Source organism: Colletotrichum truncatum (assembly GCF_014235925.2).
Source record: "Colletotrichum truncatum strain CMES1059 chromosome Unknown Contig_0001, whole genome shotgun sequence".
Lineage (NCBI taxonomy): Eukaryota > Fungi > Ascomycota > Sordariomycetes > Glomerellales > Glomerellaceae > Colletotrichum > Colletotrichum truncatum.
The window spans coordinates 301936-328577 of NW_027222398.1; the positions used below are offsets into that span (position 1 = coordinate 301936).

The 26642-nt window shown below is 51.4% G+C and overlaps 9 protein-coding genes across 9 annotated transcripts; 5 read left to right on the top strand and 4 right to left on the bottom strand.

The window, feature by feature from the left end:
- Positions 1 to 296: 296 nt before the first annotated feature.
- On the bottom strand, positions 297 to 1094 carry CTRU02_200073 (uncharacterized protein; the record flags this gene model as incomplete). Its single annotated transcript, XM_036723190.1, has 1 exon — positions 297 to 1094. One exon carries the CDS (start codon positions 1092 to 1094, stop codon positions 297 to 299), a length of 798 nt encoding a protein of 265 aa, XP_036584979.1.
- Positions 1095 to 1945: 851 nt separating this feature from the next.
- Positions 1946 to 5412, top strand: CTRU02_200074 (chromatin remodelling complex atpase chain isw1; the record flags this gene model as incomplete). The annotated part of the gene is made up of 3 exons (XM_036723191.1): positions 1946 to 2032; positions 2129 to 2296; positions 2371 to 5412. The coding sequence occupies 3 exons, from the start codon at positions 1946 to 1948 to the stop codon at positions 5410 to 5412; spliced, it is 3297 nt and encodes a 1098-aa protein (XP_036584980.1).
- A 1900-nt stretch (positions 5413 to 7312) lies between these two features.
- CTRU02_200075 (WD repeat-containing protein C9G1.05) lies at positions 7313 to 9250 on the top strand (the record flags this gene model as incomplete). The annotated part of the gene is made up of 3 exons (XM_036723192.1): positions 7313 to 7417; positions 7477 to 7654; positions 7707 to 9250. The coding sequence occupies 3 exons, from the start codon at positions 7313 to 7315 to the stop codon at positions 9248 to 9250; spliced, it is 1827 nt and encodes a 608-aa protein (XP_036584981.1).
- Positions 9251 to 9493: 243 nt separating this feature from the next.
- CTRU02_200076 (UDP-N-acetylglucosamine transferase subunit alg13) lies at positions 9494 to 11708 on the bottom strand (the record flags this gene model as incomplete). Its single annotated transcript, XM_070203637.1, has 3 exons — positions 9494 to 9864; positions 9931 to 10200; positions 10688 to 11708. The coding sequence occupies 3 exons, from the start codon at positions 11706 to 11708 to the stop codon at positions 9494 to 9496; spliced, it is 1662 nt and encodes a 553-aa protein (XP_070062219.1).
- A 677-nt stretch (positions 11709 to 12385) lies between these two features.
- On the top strand, positions 12386 to 18314 carry CTRU02_200077 (multiple ankyrin repeats single kh domain-containing protein; the record flags this gene model as incomplete). The annotated part of the gene is made up of 7 exons (XM_036723194.2): positions 12386 to 12540; positions 12597 to 12864; positions 12918 to 12980; positions 13031 to 15481; positions 15574 to 16331; positions 16383 to 18152; positions 18206 to 18314. The coding sequence occupies 7 exons, from the start codon at positions 12386 to 12388 to the stop codon at positions 18312 to 18314; spliced, it is 5574 nt and encodes a 1857-aa protein (XP_036584983.2).
- Positions 18315 to 19115: 801 nt separating this feature from the next.
- CTRU02_200078 (mitochondrial 37S ribosomal protein mS35) lies at positions 19116 to 20371 on the top strand (the record flags this gene model as incomplete). Its single annotated transcript, XM_036723195.1, has 3 exons — positions 19116 to 19668; positions 19722 to 20008; positions 20075 to 20371. The coding sequence occupies 3 exons, from the start codon at positions 19116 to 19118 to the stop codon at positions 20369 to 20371; spliced, it is 1137 nt and encodes a 378-aa protein (XP_036584984.1).
- A 1865-nt stretch (positions 20372 to 22236) lies between these two features.
- Positions 22237 to 23900, top strand: CTRU02_200079 (fatty aldehyde dehydrogenase; the record flags this gene model as incomplete). The annotated part of the gene is made up of 3 exons (XM_036723196.1): positions 22237 to 23422; positions 23475 to 23816; positions 23875 to 23900. 3 exons carry the CDS (start codon positions 22237 to 22239, stop codon positions 23898 to 23900), a joined length of 1554 nt encoding a protein of 517 aa, XP_036584985.1.
- Positions 23901 to 24381: 481 nt separating this feature from the next.
- On the bottom strand, positions 24382 to 25083 carry CTRU02_200080 (uncharacterized protein; the record flags this gene model as incomplete). Its single annotated transcript, XM_036723197.1, has 1 exon — positions 24382 to 25083. One exon carries the CDS (start codon positions 25081 to 25083, stop codon positions 24382 to 24384), a length of 702 nt encoding a protein of 233 aa, XP_036584986.1.
- A 441-nt stretch (positions 25084 to 25524) lies between these two features.
- CTRU02_200081 (uncharacterized protein) lies at positions 25525 to 26460 on the bottom strand (the record flags this gene model as incomplete). The annotated part of the gene is made up of 2 exons (XM_036723198.1): positions 25525 to 26337; positions 26440 to 26460. 2 exons carry the CDS (start codon positions 26458 to 26460, stop codon positions 25525 to 25527), a joined length of 834 nt encoding a protein of 277 aa, XP_036584987.1.
- Positions 26461 to 26642: the final 182 nt, after the last annotated feature.

Here is a 26642-nt window from a genome sequence, read left to right on the forward strand (position 1 = left end):
CAGAGGAGATATTTGATATATGTAGCTATGGACGTGGACTAGCTAGCCGTCCTTTATGGCATCATCGCGAAAACAGTCCCTAACCTAACACCACCCATGCACCTTCGTAAAACCAACTAACGCCGCTTCATGACACACTGTATGCTTGATTCCCTTTCCCCCCGTAACGTGCGTCGATGCTCGCTTGATCCGTCATGAGTTGCCCGAGAATCGTTGCAGACAAAAACAAACAGGCTTCACAGCTCGTCTATGTTTGCCGCTGAAGAAGAAGAAAGGAGACGGATGTCCGCAATTGATCATGTGTGGCGAGAGCGTTTGGGTCCGCCGCCAAACATGTTCTTGTCTAGGCTGCTCAGGTCGAAAATTTCGGCAAAGTTGATTTTTCGCTTTGATCCGGCACCGCGACCTAGGTTACTTCCTTGCCTTGACGCCGATCGAGGGATATTTGCCGGATGACGTGGTCTTGTTGTCCGAGATGTGGGGTTCGCGTTTGTTGTGTTGTCGTGTGTTCGAGAATCTGACAGATCGAGGTTTGCGAGGTTAAGATATGCGTCTTGCTGAGGAGGATGAGGTGGCCATGGGTGAGATGATTGAAAGGTGAAGGTGTCTTGCGTGGGCACCGTGATGGGCATAATCTCGGGTTCCTCTTCCTCAGCAGGAGGGGGCGCACTTGGCGGTGCGGAGTCTGTCCTCATCTGAGTCTCATCTCGTAGTTGCGTTTCGCTGCTAGATCGGTTCAGCTCAGGAGACGACGTAGTTTCTGGCTTGTCCGCTTCGTCGTCACTTTCCGCGTTCTGGGAGCTTTCCCTGCCCTCAAGCCGCTCGGTTGCCCAGCTTCGAATTCTCCAGCCATCGCCGTCGCCCAAGCCAATTCTTTCCTTGTCGAGGAATGCCAGCAAGTCATCGAGACAGTCCTGGTAGCCGTCCATGCGGGCCTTAGATTGCGCGGCCGCAGAAGTCTTGTAGAGTTTCGTGACTGAGAGGGCCGCAGCCTTGAAGGCATCGAGCAGCTGCTCAGGGGAGTCATTTTGGGTCGCCTGCTTTCCTGCCGAGGCGCCCGGAAGGGAGGTGTTGAGACTTCGCATCGAATCCATGGTTTCTTTCGCCAGTTGCAGATTAACTGAGGAGAGTCAGTAACGAATCGAAGAGAGAGAAGTGGAAGTCCCGCACCTAGCGGTGTATATATGTGAGGTTGTTGGGTGAACAAATCTTGATGCTGGGAGTGGGGTCTAGACGGGGTCCCCCAGGTGTCGGGAGATAGAGGGCGGTGGTGACCTCGATTGCTGCAGCGCTGGCCAAGTGTGTGTGCTGTCCTCTTTTATGCCGGGAAAAAAATTCACAGTAGATAAACGAGATGCTGATGTGAATTATCAGACAAATCGCGATGAATCAGTGCAGTTGATCGATGGAGAATGTCAGCTCTACATCACCTCGCCGCAGAGCACATGACACTGGAAGCAGTCCTAACCGAGAGCCATCAGCGCCTACGAGTGGTACCTGACCCAGTTGGCTTTGACGTTATCCCCTCGTGGTCAGTGCGCTAGTTCTGACCAACTGACCGAATTTCAGTGGGACCAGTGCCTACTGCCAAATGGGACATGGAGCTGTCGGATTATCATTATCCCGCTTCCTACAAGTGTGACTATGACTTAGTCATTCCCATCTACTGGGCACGGGATTGACACGGGAAAAACACGCTAATCCTGATTAGATTTGTCTCTACCGGCGGAGGGATCCCACCTTTCCCTACGACTCCTAAAAAACATCTACAGACCCTCTACCTTTGCGCTACAACACAGTCACTGGAGCATTGGTCTGGATATTCCCTCTAGCACCTCCATTCAACTCCAGCTTCAAGGTCCAGACAGTATCAATCGTCTTGGTGCGCGCGACAGACCAATTCGAAACGCGTGTAAGTCGCGTAAAGTGATTTACAGCCGGCAATATGGCGCCCTCTCGCTCTCGAGCAGCCGCGGTCGACACTGACGCGTCAATGTCTGATGCACCGGAAAATCATCATGCGGGTGAGATGGTACGTTGAAATTATTTATGCGGCTTCCTTACGTTCTGCCTTAGTGGGCACCTTAGAAGTCCCTTCAAACAAAACTCGCAGCTGACACACTTGCAGGAAGTCGATGAGACTCCCGACTACACTGATTCAGACACCAATGCGAACACCACCGCCAGCAGCGTTATCGGAGAGCCTATTGGAGATGGTCGCAAGAGACGGTCCGAGGCCAACCAACTCCGTCGCAGCATTTTCGGCAAGAAGCATGATAGGCTAGGTGAATCAAAGGTAAGGCTAGCGCGCATCTCAAGGACTGATGATATTTTAGCTCTCGACAGATGTTAACTGATGGTTTTGGACAGGAAGAAGACAGTATTCGACGCTTTCGGTACCTGTTGGGTCTGACAGACCTCTTCCGCCACTTCATCGAGACGAACCCCAATCCTAAGATCCGAGAAATCATGACCGAGATCGATCGACAAAATGCCGAGGCATCGAAAAGCAAGAAGGCCGGTGCACGTCAAGGTGGTGCGAATAACGATCGTCGTCGCCGGACAGAAGCCGAGGAAGACGCCGAGCTGCTCCGCGATGAGAAACACGGAGGGTCCGCAGAAACAGTTTTTCGAGAGTCGCCCTCATTCATTCAGGGAACTATGAGAGATTACCAGGTGGCCGGCCTTAACTGGCTGATTTCTCTCCATGAGAACGGTATCTCTGGAATTCTTGCTGATGAAATGGGTCTTGGCAAGACATTGCAAACTATCTCCTTCTTGGGCTACTTGCGACACATTATGGACATTACCGGACCGCACATTGTAATTGTTCCTAAGTCGACACTAGACAACTGGAAACGCGAGTTCGCGAAGTGGACGCCCGAGGTTAACGTGCTCGTGCTCCAAGGCGCCAAGGAGGAGCGCAATCAACTCATCAATGATCGCTTGGTGGAAGAGGATTTTGACGTCTGCATCACGAGTTACGAGATGGTTCTGCGCGAGAAGGCGCATCTCAAGAAGTTCGCGTGGGAGTATATCATCATTGACGAAGCTCACCGTATCAAGAACGAGGAATCTTCCCTCGCACAGGTTATCCGTCTTTTCAACTCTCGAAACCGACTACTCATCACTGGCACACCACTGCAAAACAACCTTCACGAGCTATGGGCGCTACTGAACTTCTTGCTTCCTGATGTTTTTGGCGACTCGGAAGCCTTTGATCAGTGGTTCTCTGGCCAAGACCGGGATCAAGACACTGTGGTTCAACAGCTGCACCGTGTGCTGAGGCCTTTCTTACTCCGGAGAGTCAAGAGTGATGTGGAAAAGAGCCTGCTTCCCAAGAAAGAAGTCAACGTTTACCTCGGCATGTCGGACATGCAGGTCAAGTGGTACCAGAAGATTCTCGAAAAGGACATTGACGCTGTCAACGGTGCAAACGGAAAACGGGAGTCCAAGACGCGACTTCTTAATATTGTGATGCAGTTGCGCAAGTGCTGTAACCACCCTTACCTATTCGAGGGTGCCGAACCAGGTCCCCCGTATACTACCGACGAGCATCTTGTCTACAACTCTGGGAAAATGGTTGTCCTTGACAAGCTTTTGAACAGGATGCAAAAGCAAGGAAGCAGAGTCCTTATTTTCTCCCAAATGAGCCGTCTCTTGGACATTCTTGAGGATTACTGTGTTTTTAGGCAGTATAAGTACTGCCGCATTGATGGTGGTACAGCACATGAAGATCGTATCGCTGCCATTGACGAGTACAACAAGCCTGGTTCTGAGAAGTTTATCTTCTTGCTCACTACAAGAGCCGGAGGTTTGGGCATCAATCTCACCACTGCAGACATCGTGGTTCTTTATGACAGCGATTGGAACCCTCAAGCCGACTTGCAGGCTATGGATCGTGCTCATCGTATCGGTCAGACTAAGCAAGTTGTCGTATATCGTTTCGTTACGGACAACGCGATCGAAGAGAAGGTCTTAGAGAGGGCAGCCCAAAAGCTCCGTTTGGATCAGCTCGTTATTCAGCAAGGTCGGACCCAGGTAGCTGCCAAGGCCGCAGCGAATAAAGATGAGCTTCTCTCTATGATTCAGCATGGTGCTGAGAAGGTGTTCCAAAGCAAGGGTGCCTCTGGAACATTGGCATCGAAAGGAGCCGACCTGGACGATGACGATATCGACCAGATTCTTGCTTCTGGTGAGACGAGAACCAAAGAACTGAACGCCAAGTATGAGAAACTTGGAATCGATGATCTGCAAAATTTCACGTCCGAATCCGCTTACACATGGAATGGCGAGGACTTCAAGACCAACAAGAAGGACATTGGTATGAACTGGATCAACCCTGCAAAGCGTGAGAGGAAGGAGCAATCATATTCCATGGATAAGTATTTCCGGCAGACAATGTATCCGCCCAAGGAGAAAGATACCAAGCCCAAGGCACCGAGAGCGCCGAAGCAAGTTCCTGTGCATGACTATCAGTTCTACCCGGAACGTCTCAGGGAACTGCAGGACCGCGAGACTGCCTTCTACCGCAAAGAAATTGGCTACAAGGTCCCGCTCCCTGATGGCGAGGATGACAAGCTTGAAGAACGTGAACAGGAACGTGCCCTGGACCAACAAGAGATTGACGATGCTACTCCGCTTACTGAAGAAGAGCAAGAGGAGAAGCAGCGCCTCTCTCAGCAGGGCTTCGGCGAGTGGAACCGTCGCGACTTCCAGCAATTCATCAATGCCTCGGGCCGCTATGGACGCACTGATTACGAGAACATTGCGGAAGATATTGACAACAAGACTGCTGCTGAAGTCAAGCAATATGCCAAGGTGTTCTGGCAACGCTACACGGAAATCGCCGACTATCCCAAGTACATTAAGGTGATTGAAGATGGTGAGGAGCGCATGCGCAAGATCGAGCACCAGCGGAAGCTACTTCGCAAGAAGATGTCTCAGTACCGCGTTCCCTTGCAGCAGCTCAAGATTAATTACTCTGTCTCGACCACCAACAAAAAGGTCTACACGGAAGAGGAAGACAGATTTTTATTAGTTCTTCTAGACAAGTTGGGCATCGACTCTCCCGGCCTATACGAAAAGATGCGTGACGAGATTGCCGAAAGCCCTTTGTTCCGGTTCGACTGGTTCTTCCTCAGTCGAACACCAGTTGAACTGAGCCGCCGCTGCACTACCTTGTTGACAACTATTGTCAAGGAATTTGAAGATGTGCATCCTACGAAGGGCGCGAACGGTGTAAACGGCAAGGCGAAGAGAGAAGCCGATGACGAAGAGAACGACGAGGACAGCATTTTGGGCATGGCCCCTGCGAAGAAGAAGTCCAAGAACGGTGTCAAGGTGAGAAGCATATGGCAAACTGTGAGGAGAGCCTGGCTAACAACGCACGTAGAACAAGGCGCTGGATAATGTCAAGTCGGAAGCTGGTAGCAAGAACACATCCGCTGCGCCATCGAGAGCATCCAGCGTTGCTTCGACCAAGTCCACTGCCAATGCAAAGAGCAAAACCAAGGGCAAGAAGAAATAGACGGCTGAATCTGGTCAAATGATTGCACATGGGTCTTTAGGTGCGGGTAAGGCTTTGCCAGGCGGTGGCTTCGATAGAGAAAGGCGTTTGGTCCGGTATGCCCTGAGCGGGTATTGCTTTTTGGGGAAAATTCGTGTACTGCTTTCGTGAAAGAAGGCCTGGACTTGTGTCAATATGTACTGTAGCAAACTCCGATGGCACGAGAATGAAGTAAATTACAGAAGTTTAGGTCATCGCTGCAGATGTCTCAATTTGATGATTTTTAGCAAGGTTAAAAATACTATGTTTTGTCTTTCAGCCCATAGATAGTCATGGCCAGCCAGTACGAATACCTCGGCTTCAAGCTTTCAGGAGTTCTTTCTGCGTCTGGAGACAGTACCGGGAAAGTTGGACTGTGACCAAGGGCAATTACACTGTCTTTTCAGTTGAAAATGCCTTTGGGATCGTACCATCACCAAACAATTCCGGCAAGCCATGCTGGACCCTTCCTCCCAAGTTGCTTGGTTAAATAAACTATCAGTAACCAGCACAAGAAGACCTGTTGTTTAGCAGTAGCATTAAAGCTACTGCGAGGGGCCAGCAGTATGAGACTTGAAAGCAAGCGCTAACCAAATGAGCGAAATAGAGAGCATAAAGGACAACGACGGACGTGATATGCCAGCCCGTCCAGATGATGTAATCCAATTAAATCAATTATCGTAAAGGAAACTGACTACCTGCTCTGTAAGCCTCTTGTCCATCCTTGGCCAGTTAACTGGACCGTGTCTATCTTGAATGATCGGTGAATCGTACAAAACAATACAGGAGGTACAACGTTGTAATTCAAAGGTTATTGCTCAAGCATACCTCCAAACTACCTGCTTCTAATAAAACACCTCAAACACACAGTAAGATAAAATAGCACATCTCATGATGGGGTGAAAAGAATAATCAGCACATGGGATTTCCACAAAAATTAATGTTGACTAGCAGCAAAAGATTGATCTCCCGATGCGAGGGTCGAACTCGCAGCCTTCGGATAACTCTGTAGACTGTGGTAATCTTAAAAGTCCGACGCTCTGACCAATTGAGCTAACCGGGACCCGATCAGTTTCCGTTATCGGATGTTGAAAATTCGTGCCGTGTGAGCTTACATATTGGTATTTGGCGGGGTCCGTAAAACGTAAGGATAACCTGACATCCAGAGGCCATTCGCTTGCTTTTGGTTTGAATGCTTGGGAGTAAGTTTTCCTCCTACCAAATTTTCATTTTATCTCAAAATCGTTTAAGCCTTAACTCAACATTTACGAGCTGTACTATAACTTTGAGCTCCTGCTTGCCTTCAATATGTGGGGGTATCTGTTTGTCGTGTATTAATTTAGATGCATGCTATTCAACGTCTTATAGTTCTTTGCTGTCCGAATAAGCCAAAATATCTGCAGCGGGGCCCGAACATGCGGCATCTTTATTCATTGTTAGGGTAGGTTTGTCGATATAACCCAAACTCAGTGAAGAATGTCTTCATTGCCAAAGCTGTTCAGCAGCTACTAGCTGCCTACAGGGGAACGTCATCCTGCCCCGCACTAGCACCAGCAACCGGCAGCACTGCCCCTCCATTCCAGGATCACCATTCAGGTTGCCAGGTCCAGGTTCCCACATCTTCTACCGCTATTGTGTTGCCTAGGTTAGAAGCTGCCACTTGACCCAATCCACCTCCCCAGCACTTTTACATCGTCCCTTTATACTCGCGCTGAGGCCCAAGAGCTAGAGTTGCAAAGCATATAAGCATTGCAGGAGCTCGTCATGTCTGTCAACATTGAAAAGATCCTAGCTGCGTCGCCCGCTACTCAGCGCGGCCAGCCAACCCAACTCTCGTCCGACAACAAAGGCGAGCGTCTTGCCTATGCGGTGAATCTATTTTGAGCTCCCAAATAAAATTACTTGAGCTAACTTGCATGTTGTTGCAGGCCGGCAAGTCTATCTTCCTTCGATCCATCGATAACCCATCCGTTAGCAAGCAATACACTGGGCATACTGCCCAGACGAGCGTCGCCCGCTTCTCGCCAAGTGGCTTCTATGTAGCCAGTGGTGATGTCTCAGGATCCGTAAGAGTCTGGGACGCTGTTGAGGCTGAAAATACCAAGGGTACGATATGTCCGGGCAAGCTACTCGGTCTCGGCTGCTGACAGACTGCCAGGCGAATACCACATCATCTCGGGCCGCATCAACGACATCGCGTGGGACGGCGATTCTCAGCGCATCATTGCAGTTGGCGATGGCAAGGAGCGTTTCGGACACTGCATTACGGCTGATAGCGGAAATTCGGTAGGAGAGATCAGCGGTCATTCCAAGGTCATCAACTCTGTCGCCGTGCGACAACAACGTCCGCTGCGGGCAGCGACGGTCTCCGATGATAGCTCTCTATGCTTCCTCCACGGCGCTCCTTTCAAATTTAACTCCAAGAACGCCACTAGCCATCGGGGTTTCGTCTTTGGTACTGCTTTCTCGCCCGACGGTAACCAGCTGGTGACCGTCGGTGCCGACAAGCGCATCCAACTCTATGATGGCAAGACGGGTGAACCAACGAAACAAATCGGAGAGGGCGAGCACACAGGTAGCATCTTCGCCGTGTCGTGGGCCAAGGACGGAACGAAGTTCGTCACTGCCAGCGCGGACCAGACCGTCAAGCTCTGGGATGTTGAGGCAGGCAAAGCAACTCAGTCGTGGAAGTTTGGCCAAGACGCTGGTGTTAGCGTTGGTGATCAACAGGTCGGTGTTGTTTACCCTCACGGCAGGACCGATGGCCTGATCATCAGCTTGAACCTTAACGGTGACCTGATCTACCTTAATGAAGGCAGCGATAAGCCGAGCAAGATCGTCCAGGGACACAACAAGAGTATTACAGCTCTTGGAACTTCTTCCGACGGCAAGGGCCAGACTTTGTGGACCGGCAGCTTTGATGGCCGTGTTTGTCAGTGGGATGTTGCATCGGGGGTCGGTGCCGTTGTTGACGGCCAGGCACATACGAACCAGGTCACTCAATTCAGCGCTGAGGCAGGACAGACTTACAGTGTCGGCTGGGACGATACGTTGCGGATAGTTGATGAGTCTGCCAACACCTTCGCCGGCGAGTCTGTCAAGCTATCTGCACAGCCTAAGGGCGTAGCGGCTACGAACGGAAAGCTGTTTGTGGCGACACTCGAGGGAGTTGACGTCTACGAGAAGAGTAAGCTGGTCGCCGAGAACCGTCTTGGATTTTCTCCTCTTGCGGTTGGCGCCTACGGGTCTACTGTGGCAGTGGGATCTGGAAACTCGGTCAAGATCTACAGTGTAGACGGCTCTGGCAAACTCTCCGAGACCAAGTCGCTCGACAAGTCGACCTCTCAGATTTCCTGCCTCTCCTTCTCCAAGGATGGCCAATTTCTTGCGGTGGGCAACCAGATCGGCAAGATTGTGGCATACAAAACCAACAACTGGGAAATTGCTACGGACAGGTGGTCAGCGCACACGGCAAGGGTTACTTGTATTAGCTGGAACGATGCAGCGACACACGCCGTTTCTGGGGCCTTAGATACCAATGTGTATGTGTGGAGTTTGGCCAAGCCTGGTAGCCGTGTCAAGGCTCTCAACGCCCACAAGGATGGTGTCAACGGTGTTGCTTGGGTTGGAGATGGCACCAAGGTCGCAAGCGCCGGAGGTGACGCCGCGATCAAGGTCTGGACTGTGTCTGGACTGCAATAGTTTCATATTTCTTTGTAGACTATAGTCTAGTAGAGTGACGATGACTTAACGAAAAGCGATATTATGTTACGCCCCGCCAAGAACGCCTATTAATTGGGTATCTTCCATGTCTAAAAACAAGCCATTTTCCCAGCCATACCATTTCTGTTGGTCTCTTTCCCCCCACTCTGCCAGGGCCATGAATCATCATGTTATCCTACTCCGTTACCAGAAGGGTGGCGGAAGCGGCCACTGCATAGGCGCCTAGCCCATCTTCATCTGGGTCACCTCCTCCCGCTGAACCTCCCCCGAGCCTGGGACACTTCTTGACGTGGCTGTTCTCGAAAGCTGGGGAGATTCCATAGCATACCGGCCTAGCAGCGCACTGCTGACCTGCCACAAGTCGATGTTCGGAACTCCTACAGAATGCGCCTTGAACTGTCGCTCGGTCTTATCAAGTTGCAGCGGCAGCTGCTCCATCGCGTAGGATATGTCTCCAAGGCGGCCCCAGATCCCGTAGCCCTGGCGCTGAATCTCGTCGGCCAACTCAACCTGGTGGTTATCCTTGAGAGTCGGGTTCGGAACGACGATGAGTGGAACGCTAACGCGCATACCATCAAGAATGGTGCCAGTACCTTTGTGGACAACTTGTTACTCGGTGTCCATCGTTGGGTTCTTTACTCCTCATATCAGTAACATACCTGCGTGACAGATCACAGCGCCGGTTTCGCGGCCACTGGAAGCTCGGCATTTTGTCATCTCGGTAGTGAGATCGTCCACGAAGTCGAAGGCAGTAATCTCGAGGGAGGGCCATCGAGGGGCAAGTGCTGGGAGAATATTGCGGGAGAACTCTTCGTAATCTTTGCCGCACTGGAGCGTTAAGTGCGTATAATGATTGCTGGCGAGGAAATCGAGAAACGTGGGGTCGAGAACTTCCGTCAAGAGCTGGGTGAAGCGGGCTGTTGCGCCGACTGTGACGAGACAATAACGCTCAAAATGAGCATTTTGAGGGGGCATATTGAGAGCTGCCAAGAGAGATGGTTGGGGAAGTTGTTCGACGTTTTAGTGCTGCGTTGATATTTGGGCGGACGAAGCACACGGTGGGGAGAAGTCAGGAGCTCTTAGGAGCTTCGCAGTGACGTCTGAGTATTGCACTGTGGTGCAGTTGATCAGGGTCCATCACTAGCGTGGGGTTGCGGGTGCACGGGTGCGTACTAAAGCGCCTGTCCCAGAACTAACGGACCAGATATTTGAGACTAGGCGGCCTAACTAACCTTCCCCCATTGTGTTGAGAATAAATGCAGGTAGACTTCATCATCTAAGATCAATCGCAATTGGCTATAAGGGTATCATCGCTACATTTCTGCTATACTGAACTCCATCTTGGTTGTCCTCTTCTCTATTCCAAAGCATCCTGTTTAGCCGATACTTGCTTGTACCGACTGCCTTCTTCCTTACCTCTCCAGAAAGGCTCAACTCCCATCTCCTGAAACCTCTTCTTTTCATAAACCTTGGTCACCACCCAACTACTCACGAACATGATCACCACCATTGAAATGATACCGAAACAGGCGATTAGAGGGGCCAATATGGAAAACACTGTGAACCCATAGCTCACGTTTTGGAACAACTTATCCCCAACAAGTTGGTCGGTGGCCAACCCAACCTGCATGGCCGTGAGGACGATGACAACGTAACCCAGAACCGCCGCCAGTGTCGCGAAATTGTCCCGCAACAAATCCTCATAGACTGCATGTGAGACAACCTTCGAGTATCCTCGTAACAGATAGCCCAACCGAATCCGATAGATCTTGTTCAACCGGCTGAGACGAAGCTCGCCGTACCAGTACCGCGGGTTGACGGATGCATAGCAGTGATTATGCACGATTTGAGCCGAGAAGGCCTTCCATCGGTCCCAGCTCATCTGAGGCGGCACGAGGCCCTTTTCCACGGCTATGCGGAAGTCGCTCTCGTACGCGATGAGAGCTGTGTAAGTAAAGAGGAATCCGAGCGCACAAGCGACCAGGTCCTTCCGCGGACCAGGTTGATTCCTGTTGTCGTTGCCATCTTCGGTGGCGCCAAGGAGATGGATGGCCCAGAAGTCCGGGTCCAGCAGCCACCTAGGTATCGGCTTGACGAAGATGCGATTCTTGGCCCAGACGAGATGAAGTTCGGGATTCTCTGTGATGTGAATCTCCCGCGAGGTCAGTGTTTGGTAGTGGAGAGGTCTTGGAGGCATCGGACGCCCGCAGATCCACAAGAGGTCCTGGACATCGTTCAAACGTCGGACAAGAAGTTCTTGGCCTAGAAAGTCTGTGTCGTCGGCCCGCGGCACGGTTATGTGATCGTGTTTGGCCCGGCTTGTTGCTGGTAGCAAGTCGCTAAAGTTGACAGGCGACGAGGCCTTTACTGGTTTTGTTACATGATTGAAGCCATCATCGAGCACTCGGACGGTAAAAGGCACTGACGGCCCCTCCATGGCGCGACTTTCGGATGTTCTGGGGTGAGGGAGATCTTTGGGTGACAAGAGTCGATGATAACTGTGCCAGGCATGCAGTGCAGGGGACTGGTCCCGTCAAATATCACAATGACAAATGTCTCCGCAACGGCAAGAGTTTTCAAGCTCAATTCTACCCGCCTTCGGTAATTTCCAAGGTAACCCTTTAGACTGCAGCAGGCTGCACGACAACAATAGGCAGCTGTATTTTCCTGGTCCAACATGGTGGCTTCATGCCACTCAAAATGGCGAGTAGTGGCAGCTCGCCAGGGGCTTGGTGCACCGCCAGCCTGCAACAAGTTCGCCTGGACCCAAATACGGACGAACCCACTAAGACTAAATGCTGACTTGTGGGGTATTCTACAAAATTAGAGACAGCTCTTAACAGCCTATTGGCGTGATAGACAGCTGTTATTATCGCAGGATGACAATGCATTGGGGCGTTGACGCCGCTAAGGTCGTTTCGGGCCGCCTGACTGCAGGGGGCCTAAGTAATCAACGGGGATACTAGCCCCCCCAGACTAACAGCCTTACAGGCACTACCTACTTGCGCCGCTGCCTAGGTGTCTCAAAATCATATTCATTGTTCTGGAGCCCCCATTGATGGGAGAATACCAAGTTCTCCGTGCAGGTGAAGTATTCGCAACGGCCGCGGCATCATGTCTTTGCGGCGAGCAGGAACAAAACGGGCGCCGCCTCATGGTGGCGCGGGAGCCCCGAAGCCCAGAACGACATATCAGACAGTTCAGCAAGGCTTCAAGGAGCTGTATAACCCTCAAAAAGAGAATGGTCCTGGATCAGCTATCGATGTAGAGTGCGTCACTTTCTCCGGGCTTGGGTGGGCTTGTGTAGGAGCTTACTATCAAACAGCATCGTCTTTGTGCCGGGTTTAGGAGCCCATCCCGAGGATAGTTGGAAGTCTGAGACAGGTTTCAATTGGGCGACTGGTATCTATGATGGTGCCTCAAAGACATCTTCCGACTCAAGTAACAAGAAGGATGGACTGGCAAGGGACTTTCCCAAAGCCCGCATACTGCTCTATCAGTATGAATCGGCATGGGTTGGGGATCTTAAAGTCAAATCCTTCATGAGGGACATCGCCAAGTCCATGTTGGAAGGCTTACAAGCCAACCGAGAGGTTCGTTGGCCCCGCGATTTTATCATTGAGATGTATACTCATTAGTCACCTAGGGCATCCGGGAACGCCCTATTGTATTTATTGGACACAGTATGGGCGGTTTGGTCATAGCCAAGGTAGTCGATACCTTTCTTCAGATGATCCTTGAGACTAACATTTGAGGTAGGCCATCACTCTTGCAGCAGACACATACCGTGAGTTGTTTCCAAGAATGTTCGAATGCATCGCAGGATGTGCCTTCTTTGGGACACCTTTTGGCGGTGCTCAAGTTGCCGCCATAGCTTCCATGCTTGGAGACTTTGGTGAACACCTTGGCTATACGAAGTCTTCGGGTTTGGTCAAGATGATGACTCCAGGAGATGAAAGCCTGAGTGAACTAAAGAATGATTTCCTGCGACTGGCTCTTAAACTGAGCCCGGTAGTCCAACTCTTCTGCTTTTACGAAAACCACCCGACCGATTTCACCCAGGAGAAGTACGGAGCCACAATGTCAAAAATTGCAAAGGCAGTTATTCCCAAGAAAGTGCAGGAATTCGTACCTAGAGAGTCGGCAACGCTACCTGGAATTGAGGAAATGGCTCTCGCTGCCAACCACCGAGATCTCGTTAAATTCAGCGACTTCAAAGACTCTAGATACCAACTAGTAAGAGAACCTTTGAAGAGGCTTATTCACGGCGCAGGTCTCATAGTCAAAAACCGCTTGAACTCGACCCGAGGTATCGACCAAGAGACGGTAAACGGTGTGATGGAGCTATTGAATGGCGGACAGGTGGCCAAAAAGAGGAGGATGCTTGCACCTCAGTTCCCACCATCTACTTGGATTTCTAAGGAGACGGAGTATCTCGACTGGTTGAAAGAGGATCATGAATCAAAGGATCTTGCTTCAACTCCCCGCGGACAAGCCATCTTCATTCGCGGACCCGAGGGACGAGGAAAAACGCGAGCAACTATGGCGGCACTTCAAAACATCGACAACATGATCCAGGTTGATGAGAAACAGAGTCACGGGAGAGGACCAGTTCTTCTTGCATACTTCTTCTGTGATCCCTCTTCAGACTTTTCAACGGCTGAAGACCTGCTGAAGTCTTTGGTACGCCAACTCATCGGCCAGCAGCCTGCCTTGGCCGTATATGCGAAGCATTTCGTAAGAAAGAAGGGTGAAGATACTTCAAAGACACAGGCGAACCTCACGGTGGAAAACTTATGGCAAACACTTCAAGACATGTTAATGGATGAGTTCATCGGACGAAGAGTTTACTTCATCATTAACAACTTGCATGTGCTGCCAGAAGATGCAGAGTCAACCATCAAACTGATGCGATTCCTTGGCGCGGAAATGCTGGAACTTAAGAACGAGGACGAAAAGCGCGTAATCACGAGATGGTTTCTTACAAGCAGAGAGGTCCAGAATGTCGAGGACGCTTTGAAGGTAGAGGAACTCCGGCTGATCGACCTTGAGGATGACGCATACTGCGACCAAGTTCAATTGGAGTTACGAAAAACCGCGCAAGAAAAAGTACAAGAGCTCGGAAACACAAAGAAGTATAACAAGGCGCTCACTTATTTCGCTAGCAGCCTCATAGGCAAGCGTGCATCAAACAGTCAGTGGATCAAGCTCTCTTGTATGCAACTTGCAGAGTTGCCCGAGGCTGAAAGTGACCTTAAAATTCGTCACATGCTGGAGGGGATGCCTCAAGAGCTCAAAGCATTACTGGACGCCGCCTGGCTGCAGATTTTCCGGGCTAACGAGAAGGATGCCGACAAAATCAAGGAGCTACTGCGGACCCTCGTTCTCACGTTTGAAGAACCTACGGAGGATGAACTTGCGGTCTTGACTGGATTTCCGGCGACCGAGGAAGGAAAAGTTGAACTTCAGGAGTTGGTGAAGAAGTGCAGACCACTGCTGGTAGTAAAGCGAAGTGGAAAATCGGAAAACACTATCGGCTTCATGGACAGAGTCGTTAAGGATCACCTCTTGGAGAAGGAGAGTGCGAGGAAGACACTCGGCATGTCTGGCGACGAGAACAGGTGGCAGCACGGTATTATTGCACTACGTTGTCTGGCGCATATAAAGGAAGCGTTCGATTTCCCTGCTGTCGAGAAGCCCTTGGATGAGACCCAAGATGAGGAGAATTCGGGGTCTGTGGCTGCCAACAGCGACGATGAGGCGGAGGACGGTGAAGAAACGGAAGAAGTCGAAGACGATAATTCTGTTATCGAATCGGAGGAAGAATCAGGCGACGATACCGACTGGGACGATGATGACTCTATTTATAATTATCACATGGAAGATGATGAGAAAGAGGAGGCACAAACTCTGGTTGACAGGGTTTTGCCGTATCCTGTTAAGCACTGGCTTCACCACGCCAGCAAAGCTACCTTGGAGATCGCTGAAGATCTTAGTGAGGATGAGTTCTGGCAGAAGGAGTCGCTTATTCGTTACCGATGGCTTCTGGTATACATGCACTCGACAAAGGTTCTAGCAGGTTTCGAGGCAAAACATTTTACCGCACTTCATATTGCAGCCGCCGTTGGCTTCAAACAGCTTGTTTCAGCTCTCATCCAGAACGGACACGAGGATGAGATCAATAAAAGAGACGAACTCACTAACATTCCGGTAAGTCTGTTCTCTTGCCTTATTTTGTTCCCATGGGGAATGAAGACTGGAAGGAAAACTTTGATAGAATGCTCTGCTGACATGCTCGATAGCTCCATCTTGCCGCATACATTGGACGGCCCAATATTGTCGATGAGCTTCTCAAAAGAGGCTCTAACATCGACGATGGCATTGAAATTAACGTCCAGACTCCGTTACATATGGCTGCGAACGCTGGCCATGTCAAGATCATGAATAAGTTGATCCAAAAAGGAGCAAATGCAAACGCAATCGCAGAAGATATTGGCCCAGTCATGAATGCCGCAATCTCTTCTGGAAACCCAGACGCTGTCAAGCTTCTCGTTGAAAAGAATGTTTCCTTAGCAGTTGAGGACGACAACATAGATTCTCCTCTGGCGTTGGCCGGCCTTCACGCAGATTCGTCCATGTTCGAGTACCTTACGCGGACTTACGCTGACAAGTTGCCTCCCAAGGAGTTCGACAAAGCTTTTGTCAAGGCTGCTATGTCCGGCAGGGTAGACGTGTTCAACAAGCTTTTGAGCTACCCTCACTCCCAAGAATGTTTCCAAGAGGCTCTTGAGGCAGCAGTGGAAGAGGAGAACTGGGATATTGTTCTGATTCTGTTGGCACAGCGCCAGAACCTCGATTGCAATAATCTATTCTTACAAGCGGCAACTACAGCAGAGCACCAAGACAAGGTACTAGAGGCGGTGTGGAAGTACACGAATGGGAACATTTCCAAAGAAACTCTCAACAACAGCCTCTATAAAGCCACAGATCTTGAAAAGGAGTCGACTGTCAAGCTGCTGCTGGAAACTTTTAAAGTCGACCCGAATGCGACTGGTGAAGAGTAAGTTACTCTGGGCAAAACACGTTTAGTCATACTTCTAACACACCTTAGGTTTGGCACAGCTCTTACGGCTGCCGCATACGACGGGACGCTGGACATTGTCAACTTACTTCTTGACAAGGGTGCTGATATTAACTCGCCCCATGGATGGGCCCTACAAGCAGCAGCAGCAGAGGGCCATTACGACGTGGTCCAAGAACTGCTTGACCGCGGGGCCGACGTCAATGCTCTAACGGAGAATGAGAACTTCCCTCAAGGAACAGCTCTCCAGGCAGCCTGCGAATCAGGGAAGGTGGAAATAGTAACACTGCTTATAGAACACAACGCCAATCCTGACCTGGGAGCTGGCGAGGATACCTGCCCTATCATGGCCGCTGCAATGAGAGGGGAGCAGACCATATTGGAGCTACTTGTGAACGCCAAAGCAGAGGTTAACGTCTTTGGCGGTTGGGATGACTCGACGGTGCTGATCAAGGCCGTCATCAACCTGCCAGTGGAGGCGCTCCAGGTGCTTCTTGACGCTGGTGCCGACATCAACCTCGAAGATCAAGAAGGCGACACTCCATTAATCGTGGCGGCTCGTGAGGGCGATGCAGATTGTGTCCGGTTTCTGTTGGACCACGGGGCCGACATTTTCCACACCAATCATGACAACGAAAACGCGCTTCAATCGGCAATGCAGTATGGCGACGATGATGATTGCACGGGTGTTCTCATTGAGCGCATCTCAGAGATCATGGCTGCGCTTAAGAAAGCTATGCAGAATGGCAACTCAGAAGTCACCAAGGTTGTTCGTAGCGTCGGTACCGGACATCAGGGTCTGACCTACGATGATGATGAGGACCACGATGACAAGGTTTCAGAGATATCTGACGATGGAGGTGAGTTGAAGAGCGGCGACAGCCCACCGCGGGCCGAGTCGTTCCTCCAAAACACCGAAAATATCAAGGCAACTTCACCACCACGCCTGGCAACGTCTCCAGTCAAGCAGCATGACGAGAAATTCTCAGAGGAGCTCGAGGCCGCTATCGCTGCTCAGGTATCAATGCTTCAGAAGTACGAACCGCCACCTCCTAGGCCCGAGAAGGTACCTGAAAACCCCCCTGCCGAAATGCCTCCGACCACTATTGCGGAGCTGCCGTCTCAGAGAAGATACTCTCAACAGATACAATTAGACGATATTCTGTCCAAGTATGCATTGGATCCCCAGCCAGGACCGGAGGAAAGGTTTCAAAAACACCCTCACGCCCAGTCGCCGGCGGTGCAGTGGACGCAACAGGGTGAAGGTTTCGTAACCGAAGCGCTGATATCGCCTGGCCAAGGTCCCATCAAACGCAAGCCAGCACCGGTTGCTTTCGGCGCATTGTATGCCCAGAATCCTTCGCCTACGCCGTCTAACGTTTCCGGAAGTCAGTACCAGCCGCCCAAACAAAGTCCCGAGGTAAAACCTGGCTTCGATCCGCGCTCTTCATATCGTAATTCAGCTTCTTACCCAGGAGCCCCGGCTTATCAGGGTGGAGGCTCTGGTTTTCCATCTCACATAGAGCAGAACAAGGTGCCGGAAGACCTCGATTTGGCCCCTCCGTCGGCTCCGTACACTACTGCGTTCAACCCATCGTCATACCGCCCAAGCCCGGGAAACACACCACCTCAACATGCGCAACCGTTCCCTGACCTGCCGCAGCAGATACCCGGTGGGTGGCAAGGTAACTTGCCTCAGTCGCTGAGCCGCCCTCAACCACCACAGCACAAGCGGTCTTCGCTGAGTAACGGCAGTGTATCACCGCCACAATTTCAGGAGCAGCAGGAATGGGAGTCTAGGTAAAGTCGGCGATATGTCTGCATGAAGTGATTTTTACTGACCCGGATACTAGGCCCGACATGAAATCTCACCGTACGTCATTCATGGGCATGAAGAATACGATCGATAAAGCGAGACAATTCAGCACTGGCATTATAAACCGTAAATCGTCTGGGTTGTGAGCCAGATAGTGGTAATAGCTGTAAAGGAACTATATAAGAAGTGCAATTGGGGAATATATGGTGCCCAGGACGTTGATAATAATGGTTAATGATAGTGTTATATTTGAAGCTACTTAAAACTGGTTTGGCTGGTTGCCTGTGTTGTGTTTATTTTGTCTACATCAGCGTGACAAATGGTTGAAGTTTGCTGAGCTATAAGTTCCATATGGTGGTTCAAGGATGAGACTAAACGCGGAGGGCAAAGGAGACTGGGTAACGTCATGAAGGCACGTTTGTATGGGCAATCCCACCATCTTGAAACGTCAAGCCAATCTGCAAACTTCACAGTGCTTATGGTTTAACAGTATCTATAAACACCAGCTCTCCGGTCGTCCTCTACTTTCCACGCTCTTAGCCATCCATAATGCCAAAGAGACAGTTGATTCTTCCAGTTATAAACGTGTGATAACTTGGAACTCTTACTGATAAATGACCCGCAGATGCCGTGATTGATGACTATTGGTTACCAACTCGTGAACATGAGGCATGCACTTTTTGGGATTATTTCGAGAAACAGCCCAGTAGATATGCCAAGATTCCTAGTACTCTTGTTGTGCAGAAGCTGTAATTTAGCGCGAATACAGATTAGGCGTGGCTTGTGGCGAAATCAGACCATGTCCTCATACCCGACTGTGGCTGAGGGGGTGGATGTGGCTGGAGCTCGATCCAAAAATTTCGGGGACAATTCCCAACACCATCTCCAGAGCGCGACAATCCACGGAAATCAGCAATTGCCCTTAGGTACCGCGGAACTCGCCCACAATGGCAGCAGCAGGGCAAGCACTCCGATTCTGCGTCCGCAGCTCTCGCCGTATATCGACCGTTCCCCGGATCGCACCCCGTGCGGCTACACAATTCTCCCAGAGCCAGCAAAGACGAGCGTTCGCCGTGAGCTTCACGAAACGACAGGATGGCGAAGATGCATCACTCTACACATCGCGAGAGACGGTCGAAGAGATGCTGAAGCGACTCAGGCCTGAGGAGATCAAGGCTCTGGAGGGCATCAGGAAGCGCGACCCGTCAGCGCAGCAGATGTCGCTGGAGCAGTACCTGGAGAGGGAGATGACAGCGGACGAGCAGGCCGAAGATGAGCCACTCATCACCAACCAGGAGTTCAAGAAGGTTGTGGGAACTAAGAGGGTCAACAAGCAATCCTTCTGGTACGACGAGGACGACCCGACGGCTGAGACGGAGAATGTCATGGACGAATTCGACGAGGACGACATCACGCCCATGGCGCACGGCAAACTGGACGAAATCCGCGAGCACAGACATTACCACCGTATAATGGCCTGGGAGATGCCCTTGCTTGCTAGTATGTGTCGACCATTCCAATTGCCCTAGACAACATACTGACCATACCTACAGAGCTGGCTAAGCCGTTCGAGCCGCCCGCCAAGGACGAAGTGCTGCGATTCCGATACACTACGTACATGGGCGAGTTCCACCCGGCAGAGAAGAAGGTGGTCGTGCAGTTCTCGCCGGCCGACCTGAATCTCACGCCGGTCCAGGCGAACAAGCTCAGGAAACTGGCTGGCTCGCGGTACAACCCGGAGACGGACATTATCAAGATGAGCAGTGAGAAGTACGAGAACCAGGCGCAGAACAAGCGATATCTGTCGGACCTGGTGGATAAGCTGGTTGCAAATGCCAAGGTAGGCGCCACTCATCCGGAGATACATTGTAGGAGTACAACAAGGCTGACTAGAGAATCACCACAGGACTCCAAGGATACTTTTGAGGACATTCCTCTCGATACCAGACACCATCAGTTCAAGAGCAAGCCCAAGTTTCCTGTGGAGTGGCGCATGACTGAGGAGCGTCGCAAGGAGCTTGAAGCATTCCGACTGCAAGAGCTCAAGAGCGAAGCTGCCAAGGAGGAAGGCGGGCAGATCGTCGACGGCGCGGACAAGATCAAGGAGTTCCTCAGTGCGCCGCCGAAGGAGGCGGACGGTAAGGTGGCGGAGCTTGTTGGTGTTCGTAGCCGCGGCGGCAAGCAGAAGGCCGCCCGCCGTTAAGGCAAGCAGCGCCGCGGCCGGGCCGAATTCCCCGGGAACTTGATTGTTCCAAGGGATGTTCATCTCAAGATTCTCTTGAAAATCGTGTATGACTAGGCAGCTGGCTTTCATTGGGATCCAGTCTTCCCGTGTAACATCTCCATGTATACATCCGCGTCAGATCGGATATATAGAAATACAAAAGGGGTCGCGTGTTCAATTGCCCCAATCAATGTACAAGATTGCTACCATCTCCAATCAATTTGGCGAGAGGAATTATCGACTGACACGAGCATCTTGACATTGCCAACATCGGTCAACATCGGACCAGCAACAAGCTGACGATTGGTTCAGCTTGGCGGGCTATGGCGCCGAATAGGGTCGAGCCTCAGGGCGCCCACCCAACCAACCCTTGATGGGTATCAGCCTCTCAGACAGCAGGAGCACGAGTGGCTTTGTGTCAGCACTTTGGCAGGAGGCGTTGAGCTTATAGCGACGACATCAAGTCGATGAATTATAAGTAAAGCATCACTTGCCCTCTTGCCCAAATGGCATATTTCAGTAGTGGACTATAAGATTTATTTTCTTTGCTGGAGATGAGGGTAAGGAGTGAATGCCAAATGAGGGACCCCGAAAACATGCGCCTAGAACAGGGGTTCTTGAGTTAGTCAGCCGTGTTTATACTATTCCCGTTTCATCAGATTGATGATGCCTCGGTATTTTCTTTTTGTCTTTCTCCTCTCTTAGCGCAAGCGCACGTTGCAGGCGCAAAATTCGCAGGGGTGGGCGCCCGGGAAGAAAGTTGAATGGTGTGGGGAAGACAGGAAGCAGCGGGATTGGGGCGCAATCTAGTACGTTGTGATGCTACACTACAGGTAACTGTTCGCACTGGACCTGGCTAGAGCTTCAAGCTGGACTGTTTCTAAGCTTGCTCTGGTGCGGTCGTCGTAGCTGAACTGGCAATGAATGCGATCCATATGAAGATAGACTTGTAGGATAGTAGTCTAATTGATCGATGAGTGCAGAACTAAAGAGAGACAGCGGCCCAGAACGGCGATCCGTCCCTGCCCACTCCGTCGGGACATCTATGCCTCCATTCCCTGTCATGCCCAAACAGCTCTTTTTTTGATGGGTGTGTTCCAGTACATGTCAACTGGCCGATTCGGGGGAGGACAAGTGCCCACACCACCTCCCCAGGGAGTGGCATTCGTTCACATGCAACTAGCATGCTGCACCGTTACCGTAGCTCCCCTTTGAGGAAACGAGCTCGTTTCCATCTTTGCAGCACTTTCGCCCCCCGTCCGCAGTTCTCCTGCGTTCTCGGCTTCATGCTCATACATACATCATCACTCGCATTCGCATCATCCACTTGGCTACATTTTCCAGTTACATTTACACACACAAACATAGTGTACACAGCTTTAACACAAGAGCTCAAATCAAAGAAACTTGTGTGTATTTTCTATCCCTGCCACCAGCCTTCCCACACGCCGAGGTTCCTCGCCCGGAACTCCCTATTCGTACATTCAATAACGTACATTTTCCCTGACTACTATACGTCCGCCACACTCCCTGGCGACACGGAGGCCGAGCACAGTGGAGCTTTGTCGCAAGCGCATCCATCCATTCACTTTAAACTGCCTTGCCGAACGGCCATTCCGCTAGCTGCTGATACTACTGCCATTTGCAACTTTGACTACATAAGTCGCGGTGGTCCTCATAACCTTAACCACCACCACCACCGCCACCAACACGTCTCCGCGACCCCGAGACCCCGGCTTATCATCTTCCCCTCACGAACCTCCTCTTTTCTTTATCTAGATTCGGCTTCATTTAAAACGAACACCAAAGCCCATCAGTAATCCATCGCCGCAAAATTGTTCATCATGTCGCTCTCGACCGACGTTAAGATCCCTGAGTTCACTCACACGTCCACGGACGACATCTACCGCCTCACTGACACGCTGCGCGCCACCTTCCGTTCTAACAAAACGAAGGACCTCAAGTGGCGAGCCGTTCAGCTTCGGAAGCTCTACTGGGCTATCAAGGACTTCACCCCCCAGCTCTGTGATGCTCTTCGTAAGGACCTGAGAAAATGCAAACATGAGGCCCTTCTCTCCGAGGTTGAATGGGCTGCCAACGACTGCCTGTACATGATTAAGAATCTTGAAAAGTTTGCCAAGGAGGAGACTTGTGAGGATGTTCCCCTCACATACGCCGCTCTGAAGCCGCGCATTCGCAAGGAGCCTCTCGGCATGATCCTCGTCATTGGCGCCTTCAACTTCCCCGTCCAGCTGACACTTCTCCCCATCATCGGCGCCATCTCCGCCGGTTGTACCGCCGTCCTGAAGCCCTCTGAGAGCGCCCCGACCACCGCCATGGTTCTGACCAAGATTTTCGAGGCTGCCCTCGACCCCAAGGCTTACCAAGTCGTCAACGGCGCCGTCAAGGAGACCCAGGCCCTGCTTGACGTCAAGTGGGACAAGATCATGTATACGGGAAGCACCTCGGTTGGCAAGATCATTGCCAAAAAGGCGGCCGAGACTCTTACTCCCGTAACTCTTGAGCTTGGCGGTTTAAACCCTGCCTTTGTCACCAAGAACGCCAACGTCAAGCTGGCTGCTCGCCGTCTTATGTGGTCCAAGTGCCTCAACGCCGGCCAGGTCTGCATTTCTCAGAACTACATTCTGGCTGACCGCGCCATTATCGAGCCCCTCATCCAGGGCCTCAATGCCACCTATAAGGAGTTTTTCCCCAGCGGCGCTAAGAACAGCCCTGACTTTTCCCGCATCGTCAACAAGAAGTCGTTTCAGCGCATCAAGAAAATGCTTGACGAGACAAACGGAAAAATCGTCATGGGCGGTGGTTTGGATGAGGACCAGCTCTTCATCGAGCCCACCGCCGTCTTAGTCGACTCTATGCTCGACTCTGTCATGAAGGAGGAGTCATTCGGTCCTGTTTTCGCCATCATGCCGTACGACACGCTTGACGATGCTATCAACATCGCCAACCAGGTCTACAGAACGCCTCTGGCACTGTTTACATTCGGAAACGACCAGGAGAACGAGAGAAGTGAGTTTTACCACTATGTCTCCCGTGAACACTGCTAACATATCTTGTTCAGTTCTCAACGAAGTTACCTCTGGCGGCGCCACTAAGAACGACGCCTTCTTCCACGCCTCTATTGCAACCGTGCCCTTTGGTGGCGTCGGTGAATCTGGAATGGGTAGCTACCGTGGCCGGGCATCATTCGACATGTTCACCCACCGCCGGTCGGTTGCCCAGACACCGACCTGGATCGAGAAGTTTATCCGCGTGCGTTACATGCCGTACTCCCCCAAGGAGCTGGCCCGTCTGCAGCGCATGACAGCAGACAAGCCTGATTTCGACCGCAACGGCGTGCAGGTCCGCGGGCTCGGCTTCTGGGTAAAATTTGTGCTTGGTCTTGGTGCCAAAGGTGCTAAAGGTGCGTTATTGAGATGGATCTTGGCCCTGGTAAGTATGTACACCCTAACCCAGCGAAGGCATCATTAGGACTGTGATCGGATGAAGAGAGAGAATGGTTACCTTTCCTACCTCACAAAAATCTCTACCCACAAACACACCCACACTCACACACATGTACTGTGCTCTTTTCTTTTTTTTGTAAGTTTAGCCCCCCTTGGGCCCCTGAGCATGGGGGCGGGAAAAGTCCCAATTTTTTCTTGGGACAAACACACTCGCTGTGAGTGACGGATATCCTATTGTTGGATAGGAGAGGAATCTAGGGGTTGGTAGGTGGTTCGTGATCTTGAACAGGCTTGTACGCTACTGTGCTATATACCATGAATTTTCATTTGATGTTATGCGATTGCCATGAAGCTGCAAAACGTTTGTCTTCCCGTGGTCCCTCTTCAATGTGTCAAATTTTTCACTGGACAGCACTCTATCTCTACACGCCTATTTAGCCCTTTGTTTGCCGTGACTGCGTTCTGTTGCCCAAAGACATGACAAACAGCCCGTTGTCAACAGAAGCTTCTTGAATCTCTGTGCTATAAGTTGGTGGGGACATTCATAACCAGCTTATCCCCTTCTTCCTCGTCTCCCTTCATTCTGGCGCCGCCATCTCCTGCTAAAGAAGGGCCGGGGTTGAAGTATCCTGGCCTGGCATCTGATTTCTTCCTCTTGCGGCGTCTTGCCTCGCTTAGTCTGGATTCAATGACAGAGAGCAAAGTTTTCGGCCTTGAAACGTTGTGCCGCTTTACCCCATCCGTATGTCGTCGCTTGACGGGTACATCTACACCTTTCCCGCCCCTTAGAGGAGTGCTGTCATTCTTTGCATCTTGGTCTCCTGAATTCGCCGGCTCTATTCCGAAACTAACCCCTGAAAACACCTCTACATCCCTTCCCTTCCCTTCATTCATCGCATGATCTTCTATTTCCGTTGTTATAGGGTCGAGAGGCGTGCGGTTTCCCTCGACTGGTCTCTGGCACTCAGTTGTAGCCATTGTTGTCTCAGGGCCAGAAGTGGCGATAGCCGTCGTCAAAACAGCCTCTTTGACCGTGTAATCCTCCGCCCATGCCTCATTGCGTTCTTTCTTGTAAGCTTCAAAGTCCCCCTGCGCATAAGGGTCCTTGTCCACGTAGCGCAGCAGGATGAGCTCGAGGCGATCGCATAGGCGGATGAAGTAGCGGTAGAGTGACATCCGTGGTCGGGTCGCTTGAGGTTGTGCCGGCACTTGTTGACTAACCATGGCGTATATCAGTTGCGGAGTTAGATATGCCGGACAGATGCTCGTTGGGTTGCAGCTATCAGCAACAATGTCTTTTTTTGCTCAAAGAAGGGGAAGAACATCCAAAAGCTCCTAAACTTCTGCTTGTGGGCATAAAAAACAAAAAAACCTTCTCGGCGCACAACGAGAAATATCATCTCAGGTATGAGTATCTGAAGTTATCGTTACGCAAGCCCTGCATAATGACACGCAAGGACACTCTGTCAACGTCGAGTGGTATCACACAGCTTCACACAACCTGTCTTTGTCATATCCCTCATCGCCGTTTGATATCTGGCTACAAAGAAGAAAAAAAGGCTTGCCGTTTCCATTCTATAAGTTGAGTATGGTAGTACAAATCCCACCACAACTTCCGCCTCTCCCGTAATCTGTTGGGGAGGAGACACTAATGCAATAATGCACTCAGATACCCCTGAGCTGTGTGTTATCCCGCTCGTCAACACGCTGGTAACGCTCCGCAAGCACCTCCTTGACCGTCTTGGTCAGCCCGCTTGGCTTCTCGTACCGTTGGTGCAGCGCTCTTTGCACAGGTGACAGAGCGGGCAACACCTTGCCGTCCTCTTTGATGGTAGTCTTATCCTCAGCCACGTTCGCCACCTGCTGTGCCTTGACAGCCACAGCCTCCGTCTGCTGCTTGCCCTTCTTCAAGGCCTCACTGACCGCGGCCTTAGCCTCGGCAGCCTTGGCGTCAAGAGCCTTTCTAGCCTCAGCAGCCTTCGCGAGCGCAACCTCTTCAGCAATGAGCGTTTTTTCCCTTGCGCGCTCCCATGCGCTCTTGGCCTCCTGACGCAGGTTCTCGCCCTTCTCCTCCGCGAGCACGGTGCCCTTTTGCTTCGCAGTCTCGGCAGCCTCTTTCGCGATAGGCACAACCTTCTCGCCGGCCTCAGCCGTCTTATCTATGGCGCCTCCCCACAGCCGTGCGGCACTGTTCTCGAGACCTTCGCGGATCTGAGACCAATCCGCCCGCTGTGCCCACCGAACGGCGTTTTCAATCTCCCTGTTCCAACGATCTTTGGCTGACTCGACGAGATTCTCGCGATCCTTGACCGCCTGCTCGGAACGTGTCAGAGGTGGAGGAATGCGGACCTGTGGCTCGAGGAGGGTTGAGAGGACGTGTTTTTGGGAGCGGAGGATGTGTGACTGCGCCTCGCGGTTGCGCTGGTGGGCGAGAACGGTTAGGTAGGCGACGCCTAAGGTGAGGGTCACACCGCCGGTCTATGATTGTAAAATGTTAATACTGCCATCTTTCCAATTGAGTGGAATTGGTGTGTTGTAAGGAATCTAGGCTCGGAGATAGGAGCAAAAGATGAGACGTACGAATCCAGAGGTGAAGCCCATGATTGCACTCGTCGATCAATCAGATCCGATGCGCACGCTTGAGCCGGGTATTTTCGTAGCTGACTCTTTCTGAAAAGTGAGATATCCTCACGGTATCATATTGCGACGTCGACAATGTTCGTTGTCGGAGAGAATTGAGTTGGTCACTGCTTTCAAGAAAGCGGGACGTCTTTGGTCATGGG